At 38.8% G+C, this 11,410-nt stretch overlaps 1 protein-coding gene across 1 annotated transcript; it reads right to left on the bottom strand.

The window, feature by feature from the left end:
* Positions 1-5,370: 5,370 nt before the first annotated feature.
* LOC122653519 (tRNA (guanine-N(7)-)-methyltransferase) lies at positions 5,371-6,613 on the bottom strand. The gene has a single exon (XM_043847371.1). The coding sequence runs from the start codon at positions 6,459-6,461 to the stop codon at positions 5,640-5,642; it is 822 nt and encodes a 273-aa protein (XP_043703306.1). The 5' UTR covers positions 6,462-6,613; the 3' UTR covers positions 5,371-5,639.
* Positions 6,614-11,410: the final 4,797 nt, after the last annotated feature.

Below are 11,410 nucleotides of genomic sequence, written 5' to 3'. Positions count from 1 at the left end.
GGAGAAGAGCCAGAACTGTGGGATAGACTGTCATAATCAGGGATTTAGTAACGGAATGGGTCTCAATCAATAGTCAATACCAATTCGAAACCGATCCAGATCAATTTGTATTGGCTTAGATTGGACAGTTTTTTGTTCCTTTTTTCTTGACATTTTTACCCTTAGCTCGTAGTGCTCCACTGATATGGGATCAGCCAGGAATCAATATCAGCCTGCGTTGATACCGATATAAATTGGCTGATTCAATACCGGTTCCTCAAACTATGCTGCCCATATGTGGTTGCTAAAAACATGGGAGGTTTATCAGACAAAAATATACTAGAATATAAATTAAAAAAAAAATACGTTATAAGACCTATATAGTTGAAAAACCAAATTTTGACTCAGGTACGTGATTCACCCAAATCAAGTAAAAAATATTGAAAATTGATCAAGAATCATGTAGACTCGCTCATGCATTGTATATAAAAGGATAGACTTGGTCAAGTTTCTGAACTCAAAACAACAGCCATCAATCAAAATTAAAAATACCTTCTCCTTATCTGCATATTATTTGAGATCTTCACCTGATCAAAAGGTTGATTCATTTTAAGTTCACATATGAATATTTAATCTTGCTCTTGCTTTAATTTTGGGAACTTGGATTGTGGATAGAATTGATTGGTGAGTAATATATTTTTTTTTTTTGGGTATAAAAGAGTTTCATTTGTATATTTTATTCTAAAATATTCCCTGCAAATTTTTATTTTTTAATGTCATTTTTTGTATTTTACGTCAAAACAAACAACGAAATTTTCTATTTAAAAACTTCCCTTCTTCCTTTTTTAAGTTCACATTTCAATATTTAAGTTTCTTTTTTAAGTTCACATTTCAATATTTAATCTTGTTCTTACTTTGCTTTGGGAAGTTGGATTGTGGATAGAATGGATTGGTGATTAACCTTTTTTTTTTTGTATGAAATAAATTCATTTGTATATTTTTTTAATGTCATTTTTTGTATTTTACATCCAAACAAATTATGAAAAATTCTATTTAAAAACTTCCCTTTCTCCTTTTTTACAAGAAAATAAATACAGCCGACATCACAACAAAGGCATCCATCAAGCATCAAGTAAGGGGAAAATAAGTTCTCCCTAAAATAGCCTGGAATTAGTGAAAAAAAAAAAACTATTTAATTTCCTTCAATATAAAGTTGATTATTCATTTTAAATGAAATGTATCAACCAATGGTATTGTGGATAAACAAATAGATGCAAAATTAAATTAAAACATAATATCTAGAAATTTTGATATTATTGATGTTAATACGTGTATGCCCATGGATTAAAACTAAAAAAAAATAATAATAATGAATTAAGGACCGAGTTTCCCTCCACCCACCCACCCACGGTGAATGGAATACCATACCATTCACCATGGGGCGGGAGAGGACAAGACAAGGTATCTGGAGGGTATTTTGGAACATACCAAAACCCTAGGAATGAACATCCTCTATGGGTGGAGGGAAACTATCCATGAATTAATATGTCAACATACTGGTATTATGGTATGTGGAAAGTATTCGTACACGGGAGATTCTGAGATTCTCCCATCAACTCCATCATAAAGGTGCAACTTTTATGTCATTTCAGGCTGGCCTTTTCTACTAAAAAAAGAGTGGCATTTATGCCAATCTGATTACATTTAACGCTGGTCGTGCATGAAAACTTTTGCCTTATAATATTATTTTCTTAGAACATATCAATTTAAGTACTATAAGTACTATGATGCAGAGACCATATATTTCAGCTAATCGTCACACCATGTTTGACGGTTTCTGTATGATTAATAACCTACTAATTCATGGGTCATACACCTAAGAAAACTAATTGAAAACGTGATCCATTGACCCTTTTTATATGACCAATCTCTTCAAAAAACCCTTCATAAGAGAGTTTATATGTGAGTAGGGCTGTAAACGGATCGGATTCGGCTCGGATAGTGCTATATCCGCATCTGCATCCGATTAGCTTTCGGACGGATTCGGATAGTGCTAAATGGATACGGACACGGATATGGATCGGATATTTTATCCGTTTACATGTAAATATAGCTTTTCGGATAGCTAAGCCTATCCGTATCCGTATCCGCATCCGTTTAGCTTTCGAACGGATTCGGATAGTGCTAAACGGATACGGACATGGATACAGAAACAGATTTTGGCTATTCATTTACACCCCTATATGTGAGCACAAAACTTACATTGTAAGTTGCATTTTAAACATAAACGAGTTCCCAAGTGATTTATATGATGCATGACTTCTTCATACATGCATGCACTTGCCACCAAAAAACACAAACAATTTTATGGATAGGCATGGCAAGTTCTACCGCATGGAATGGTGTTCGGTACAGTTGTGTTTTAAACGGACCAAAATGTGAACCGGATGGTAAAACGGACGATACACGTGTAAATTTGAGAGAGAGACACCTAGGGTGCTAGCTTACCCTTTTCTCCTTCCTATAACCTCTTCCAAACAATAAACTCTGATTTCCGTGACTTAAGAACAACTATAGAATTTGAGGAAGAAAGGCCTTACAGAAGGTTCTGACACTTCTTTGGGAGATTACAGAGAACAGGAATTGCTATGATCCAAGGCTGGTTTCCTTTGGTCCTTAACCACCATTGCAACCCAAAGTTTCATCTAGGACAGGCCCTCAAGATCAGACTTGTGCAGCAATTCTTCATTTCCAATGGAGAGGCTCAATCAGGTAAAAGCATCAAAGATTTCTTCGAGGACGACTTCGATCAGGCAGAGCGTGAGGCACGAGACTGTTATGGCATTGGATCAACAGATAGGTTCAATGAGCAAGATTTCAAACGGTTATGTTCTTTGATGGTGTCTGCCTTGTGTATTTCATTTATTGCAATGTGACATAGACAACCTAGTAGGTCTGAGGATGAAGAATGATCTTTTCGCTTTCATGGCAATGGGCATGTTATTGCTTAAAAATCGACTACCTTATATGGTTCTACAAGCATTGCTGACCAACTTTCTGCCCAAAGATAGTATTGATATCTTTGACAAGTACATGGAACTACAAACATAAAGCAACAGGCAGCACATCCACAAGCAATCCCTGATATCACATGCTTCGTCAATTGTTTACAACCACCACAACCACAACCACCTCATGCTCTTCTCCTCTGGAAGCTCAAAAGGGGAGCCACTTCAACTCCTTGACCTTCTCTGAACAAGATTCCTTACCATATCAACCCGGCAGGTCTCAAAAAGAAGGAAGAAAAGACTTGTTTCACAATGACGATACCAATTGGAAGCAATCATTCCATTCAGTCCAAGAGCTCAGAGACACAGGGATCATATGCCATAGCGCAAGAACTTGTTGCATAAGGGATGTTGAATACAAACCACACTTCATGTATGAAGTCCTATCACTTCCAGCATTTGTTCTTGATGACTCCATCAAGACTAAGTGGTTAAACTTGATAGCCTACAAAGCATGCCCTGTTTAATGGATTCGCTCATCAATCACGCCGAAGATATGAGAGAGCTGCGATCAATGGGTATACTCAATGGCCTTAGCAGTGACCAAAAAGTGGCTTATCTATTCAATGATCTTAGCATCGATTTGATGCCAAATCCTAGTGCATAACTGCATACAAATAAGTTAAGCATTACATTGAAAGGCATTACAAGAACAAGTGGAGTGATTGCTGGAGCGTTGCGAACTAATTTCAGGATGCCATGGAATACAACTGCTTTCTTAGCTGCACTATTTGTCATAATTCTCACATTCCTTCAGACCATTCTGGCCAGTGTTCAGATCTACTACCAACTACCAAGTAGTCCATCACACCACTGATGAAGCTCTAGCTCATGCTTCCATGGCCATCTCCAAAATTTACAGTCTCTTCTCCCTACCAAGTATGCAATGAGCACCATGAACTCTACCACAAGCTTGGTTTGGCATGAGATTAATTACCATTTAAGGTAAAACACCTCATATTCCAATATCGGTTGTGTTTGAATTGAAACTTGCTTCTTCTTTTTTCTTTTATTTGGAGGGGGGTGCTAAACTCCGGAGATCAAATCATGATCAATGCGATCGGGTATGATTTATATATGAAGTTCATGATCAACATTGATCAAACACAATGAAAAAATAATTATGGTTCGAAATGCCTAGATTATGGTTCTCAGGTTGCTTCAGATCAGCTGTTCTAAGTTTCATATAAACTAAACCTTGAATTGTATCCAGTAATTGCTTTTTAATATTTCTATCTATTTAATCCAACCAACATACCCAAAGAAAATCTAAAAAATTCCAAGCCAACAGCGGGCTTTATTGCTTGGGCTAGGCAAGCTCAAGCCCCCAATGTCAGGATGGGCACAGGCTAGGCCTATCCATCCTCAGGTTGGGCATAGGCAAGCTCTCCAACAAACACACACGCACACACACACAAAAAAGAACAAGAAGAAGAAGAAAGAAAACCTTTGCCATGCTAAGAATGTCCTCTGGAGATAGAGCAGCAAGCCATCAGTGTTCAGAAACTCAAAAAGTGTGCCAGTCTCTCAAAACCCTCTATGAATTCTTAACCTAAGAAATGTGTCAAATGGAGTCTCGATGGCTGATTTAATATTTTAATTTATTTTCAAAATACCCAACAACCAAGTTAAGCGCAGCCTACAGAAGCACTTTCCAGATATGTCCATGGGTTAGTGATCCCTGGAGGATCTGCTAACCCTTGTGAAGAGAGGGTAGATATCAAAGGAGGTAATGGATAAAGGGGAGCAGAGAATTAAGAGTTGGAGACAGGGAGCAGTACAGAAATTGAAGACAGAGAAAAGGGAGAGGCGGAAGAAGCTGTGGCAGATGATAAGGGTTCATCAGGATCTCACAATAAGCTGTATCATAAGCATCCCTTTTGCCAGCTGGGGCTTTAGTCCTAAGCTGTATCATAGCTAAACCTTTCCTCTTTTGTTGCACTGTGATTGAGAAAATCAATGTGGCACATATGGAGGAAGAGAATGATTCTTATATGAAGATACATGGACATATAGTTAAAAACTAATTTCAGTGGTAGCCTGAATGGAAGAGTAGATCACAATGGCCCCTCTTGCCTGGAGATGGTTGTCTCAACTGACTGGATCTCTAGGGTGGGGTTTCGCTTGATTTTCAAAGTGCAAATCAAGGAATGAACTTGCAGCTAAAGCTGAACATGAAATTGTTCTAGCCGGAAAGGGTTGCTTGTCTTATGTGGATTTTCTCTATTGATTGGTTCCTAGAACTCAGCATCTTATAATTGTTTAAGAGGAGAGAGAAAGAAATTTGTATGATCACAAGAAAAATTATCACAAAGAAAGTTGAAAAACAGAATAATAAATATGAATATTACTCATTATGGTTCTTACTGATCAAACCAAATTAGCAATCTGTAAAACAGAAGATGGCAAATGTAGACGGCCCAGATCAATGCATATGTAGACTACCGTATAGTGACAAAGCAGGAAACATTGCAACATAATTACCCTGTGTAGCTATCACACGCTAAACGATCCCAATCAATCTGGAACTGTCCTGTATGCCATTTCTAAGTTCTTACGGAGGACCAAGTTTCACCAAGCTTCTATTTCAATTCATCTGCTTTCTTCCTCAGAGACTGATATGCGTCTATAAACTGCTTGAAAAGTCTGACCTCCATTTCGAGCCACCTTCTGCCCTTCCTCTGTTGCAGAAGTCAAGAGCTTCACAACTGGGTCAGCTTTAAGCTCTTCTTCTGTGATTGCTTCAAAGAGAGGGTGACCCTCCAAACAAGCCTTCATCCACTCTCCAAGCTCTTCCACATCAGTAATTGTGTATATAATACCCCCTACTTCAAGTGTGTAAGCATACTCATCAAGCAAGTGTGGGCTTATCACTCGACGACGATGATTCTTCTCTTTAAAGTGAGGATCTGGGAACAAGAAGAACATCTTCAACAGTTGCCCTTTCTCAAAGAAATTTGGAATATATTTCATCGAATTGGTCCGTACCACAGAGATGTTCTGGTACTGTCCTGGGTTCGCTTCCCTCAAAGCCAAGATCCGTTCACGGACATATTCTGTGACTTTATCCCTAAGCTCCATCCCAATCATTAGAGTTTCAGGAAAGAGTGTTGCAAGGTTGACAAGTAAGCCTCCAAAGCCACAACCAATGTCTGCAAACTGGATTTTTTTGGAACAGACACCAAGAGATGGTGCCTGGTCTGTGCTGGTCACATCATCATTGTCATTATTGATTTTGTACGATGGGAAGAAATGTGGATAATGGAGGGAATAATCTACATTCAAAGGTGTGATGGGGACTGGAAAGTGGGAATCACTCAGTGGGTTGCTGTGTGCTCGTGCTCGGTAGAAACGCTTCCGAGGTAGGCGAGTTGAATTGCTGATCTTTGTGTTTGGCTTGTTATTTTGAGACATAATAGCTATGATAAAAGTCTTCTGTTCCCAAGGCTGAATAGCTTCAGGTTAAGGATTTGTATTACAAATTTGCACTTGAGGTATCTCAAATCTTTAATGGAGCCTGAAATCTGACCCTTTGCATCTCTATGCTGTTCTTGGGCAGCATCTATCCCTCCTGGAAGACCAAACTTTGTTAGACTAACACCAAGAGAACAAAGTAAGAACTCTGAAAAATCATAAAGTAATTAGAGGTGTGATATAGACAAACCACCAAAAAGTCATTACAAGTAACAAGAAGATATTCAAAGAAACTCAACGGGAGAAATTTTCAAGGATATTCAAAATAGTCTCCACAGACATAAAAGGACCAGTAAGTAACAAGAAAGTACAGTGAAAAAAAAAACAAAATTTGAACTCAACTTCAAAGATATTCAGAATGCCCCAAAAACCTAGCTAAATTGAAATCACGTCTTAGTAGTACTTATACTTGGATGCAATTTACCTTAATGAACTTCATCAAGAAATTGTTCTTCTATCAGGGAAACATCAGAAACAGTTTAACAACTCAAAAGATTGCACATCATATTAATAAAAACCTCAAAAGTAGATCCATACTTTGATGCTTGATTACTAACAGTGAATCTGATGATGGAAGCAAATGGGTTCCCTTTCTTTTTAGATCAAACTCCATTTCAATCAAGTAATCTAGACCTTCATATCTTATATGTCATTCAGTATTACCTCAAACATAGATATTTAATAAATAAATTCCTGTGTTTTCCAATAGAGCACTACTTCCAATATCATGAGCAAGTGGTTAACTACTTCAGTATACTAAAAATACCTCGACAAGGAACCAAAAAACCAAATTTCAAAATACTAACCCGGTTTCTCAGTTCCTATGCTCTTCGCCTCTTCTCGTCTCTTAGATGACTTTAAATTTACAGGGAAAAGAAGAAGAGGAGAGAGAGATCCTCTTCTGGGTATTGGAGAGTTTCAAGGGAAATGGCATTGGCGACGATACCTGTGATTGCAGGGGGCGACGGTTGTTCCTCCTCTCTGGTTTCAAGAGGTTGGGTAAGTAGTAAACCTAATTAACTGAATCGATTCACCGATCCGATTCCCGATTCTTAAAACCATGGTAAATAGGGAACCTCTTGTCAAAAGTCAAAAACACCCCCCCTCTCCTTTTTCATGGGGTAAGCTTCTCTAAGACTGGGCTTAAAGCCCAAGACAAATTGATGGTGAATTATAAAAAGGGATATTCTTATTAACAGTTCTTGAAGGACTAATTTTCCCTCCACCCATAGAGGACGGTTCACCCACCATCTTAGGGTTCACAAATCCCTCCAAGGGTTTTAATATGTTCCAACATATACCCTCCCGATATCCTCTCCCACTGGCCACTCCGCAGTGAATGGGATCCTATTAAGGGAAAAAAGGTCTCTTCTTGAATATCAAACAATTTGTAGCCTTGCTTTTTTTGTTTTTATTTAATAAAGTTTTATTCTAGTGTCTTAATAATTCCTCTCTGGCGCGAGAGTCCTGTTAACTGGTTGTTATAATGCTAAAGCCCCAATATGAAACAAAATATAGCAAGAGAACGCTAACCAGTTGTGTAGCCCATGCACCAGTGTGGGAGCCAATGAAAATGCACACAGAGGCATTGGTTTGGATGCAATCTTCAATTTCACTGGGAGCTGAACAATCTTTTTGCTCAAAAAGGTATTGATTTGTGTCTAGGCACAAGAACATGTGATAGGTTAGTTTTCTTTTTCCCCAAAATATAATACCCAAAAAAAAATGCAATAGCTAATGCAATTAACCTGCTAATAATGAGCCCCACTTAATGCTTTGGTTGTTAAATATTCTATAGGTTACTGGAATAGTATTTGTATCAAAATATTAGAATGTTATCATAAACAAGGATTTTTTTGGTAGTAAAAAAAAACTATCGGTATTGAATATCTTGTCGGATGGATGATTTTAAAAGACTATCATATTGAGAAGACATAAGACAAGTTAAAAGGGAGTGTCGAATGACACCTCTATAGGTGCATTTAGAAATTGACACTTTTCAATTGCCCCTTATCTTTGATCTATATACTCTCAAGTGCACCAGTGCACCTCACTTGTGCATTTGATGGTGCATTGGGCAGTGCACCTTTTCACTTAATCCTCTCAGTCTCATGGCCATCGTCGGCTGCTCAAGTGTGGTGCATTAGACAGTGAGCCGCATTTGAGAGGATAAAAATTCTATTATCTTATTCTCACAAAATTTTAAGATATAGATATAACAGGATTTTAAAAAATAAGTAGAAAATGACATATTATTATGCCATTATCAAAAGATGTCGTTGTCATGCATATTTTTCAAGTACGCATATGAAATGGCACTATTACACTCATTGGAAAAAAAATTGGATCATACCAAAAAGGCAAAATGTTTGACACCTTGAGGGGTATTAATAAGAAAATCATGGATGGAAATATATCAGTTCGAAGCAAGGATTTGAGTCGTTTTTTACCTATATCAGTTTGAAGCAAGGATTTGAGTCGTTTTTTACCTAATCTAGTGATGCATAACAAAAAAAATAAAAGAAAAAAGAGAGGCAACTTAATCACTTTTTCATCGGTTACCATATGTTATTTGAACATTGTAAATCCCCAAAACTTGATGAAATAGTGAAGATTAGAATCGTTTTTAATGTTAGATATTTTCTCTTCTACTCATATCTAAGAGAAAAACAAGTTTCCAATGCCTTTGATTGCTCTTAGTTTCGTAGCACACTCGTGGTTTTTGTTTTGCAGGTTTAAAGGTATATATTACCTGTATCGGTCTCGTATCAGACCATATCAGCACTGTATCGATTGATGCAAACCTTCTTTTGAAAAATAACTATCATTTCGATAAGTACCTTATCGATACCCACCAATATCGATACGTATCAACTGATATGATACCTATCGATACTTAAACCCCTGACCATAAATCTTAGTTTAAGTTGAAACTTGAAATGTGTATATGGAACCCTAGGCTCTACTTGTCCTCAAAATTGATCTCCTTAGGTTAGCTATCTAGGGAACCCACTTAACACATAACAAGGGAAGGAGATCTACATGCTAGCATTGTATAACGGAATCTAATATGCTAGCAATATTTTACCACGTATAAAAGACTAAAGATTTAAAGTTTAAACCATTCTATTATTTGTAGCATCTCTTCACCACAGCAACTGCATCTCCTCTCTCTCTAGCATCGTCGCAACCATCACCCCTTAGGACCTTTATCGCCTACGGTTCCTATCCGATACAGTTCCTACAATTCTCTAACAAGGGGGGCGAAATGACCATTCCACTCCCTGACCGAACACTCTACCCAGGTGGGATCCACCCCCCTCTTGTTAGAGGACTCTAGGAACTATACCGGAAAGGAAATCATAGACGATAAAAATTCCCGCCCCTTACTGCCCCCATCCCCTCGCCCACTCTACAACCCCACTCCCTCGGAACCTCCCTCTCCCACCCCCCACCCACCAGCCACCAGACCTCTGCTGCCCATGCCCGGGCCCTTGCCTTTGCTCACTCTTCCCCTCCCCTCCCCACCCCACCCCACCCCACCCCACCCCACCCCACGCCCATCTCTGACAATGGTGCTTCTTCCACATTATCACTCTCTTCTCATCCATCGCTTTCATTTCACTCCTTGGATCCCCTCCCCTCCCCTCCCCACGCCCATCTCTGACAATGGTGCTTCTTCCACATTATCACTCTCTTCTCATCCATCGCTTTCATTTCACTCCTTGGATCTACCAAACGGTCTTTCAAGCTGCATCAATTGGACACCCCATCTCTAGTGGCAGCCGAGGATGGCCATGTGCAACTATGCCATTTTCTTTAAAAAATCCCTTCTTGATTCTGCGAATTTTATTCATGAAAAAACTTCAAAATCTTTGCTGCAAATCCACCATTTTTCTCACTTTCTCTTTGTTTTGCTCTCTCTCTATATCATAGGAGAGAAGGATTTAGGGCAAAATGACCATCCTGAGGAGGAAGTATGTACTCCATTATTCCAGAATGATCATTTCCTAATGCCCTATCAATTTGAGTAATCCAAATATGTTCCCCAATAGAGAAAATAACCCGGCAAATAAGAAAACTACTTCACCTCCTTTACTGACTATTTTGTCAGAAATTTTGAGTTTTGAGGAAGTTGTACTGATGGTGAATAAGTTATCCTCCCGGTTCCTAGAAGATATTTTATAGGGACTCTAAATATGATAACTTGGAGCATTTCTAAGGGGCTGTCGGCAGATTTGAGAGGTGGTGTTCTCAAGTGTCAGTAGTTGGAAACTTTCAGCAACCCTTGAGGGCATTACTGATGTTTGTTAGCTCTCTCTATGGGGTCATGATGCAGAGGGGCTGTGGGGGAGCGAGAAAGGGAGGGGTAGGGTCGAGGAAACGAAATGCAGTGAACAGGGGCGGGGATGGGGGAGAGGGAAGCGCGAGCTAACAAGGGAGGGGGAGGGAGTGAATTATGAGTGATACATCAACAGCAGAAATGAACAGTTGAGATGTCTTCCATTTCATCCAACGGTCAATATGGTGCTACCGTGCAAGATTCCATTACATCCTGCAAGAGAATATATCATTTTCATAATAAATAAATAAGGGGAAAAGACCTCACTCCCATGAGTCTATCTCTCTCTCCTTCCCATATGAAAAGACATCTCTGCCCCCTTATTTTGTGCAGGAGAGAGATAGACACATGGGAGTGCTGGAATAGACCACCCTCCCAGACAGAAAACTACTTCCATATACCTTTGGGGGGGGGGAAGAGGCAGAGGGAATAAAGTATCTTTTATGCTGAACGCAACATTTATGTTTGTACAAATTATGATAGTAGCATACACTTCCATAGGGCCTTTACCCTATGGTTTGACATATGAAAATGACCCCAAAAAGAC

This window comes from Telopea speciosissima, chromosome 3 (genome assembly GCF_018873765.1).
Source record: "Telopea speciosissima isolate NSW1024214 ecotype Mountain lineage chromosome 3, Tspe_v1, whole genome shotgun sequence".
Classification (NCBI taxonomy): domain Eukaryota; kingdom Viridiplantae; phylum Streptophyta; class Magnoliopsida; order Proteales; family Proteaceae; genus Telopea; species Telopea speciosissima.
This window is presented reverse-complemented; position numbering and strand designations above follow the sequence as displayed.

Excerpts from the sequence above, each read along its gene's own strand:
- LOC122653519 (XM_043847371.1), bottom strand. The coding sequence starts at position 6,461 with ATGTCTCAAAATAACAAGCCAAACACAAAGATCAGCAATTCAACTCGC.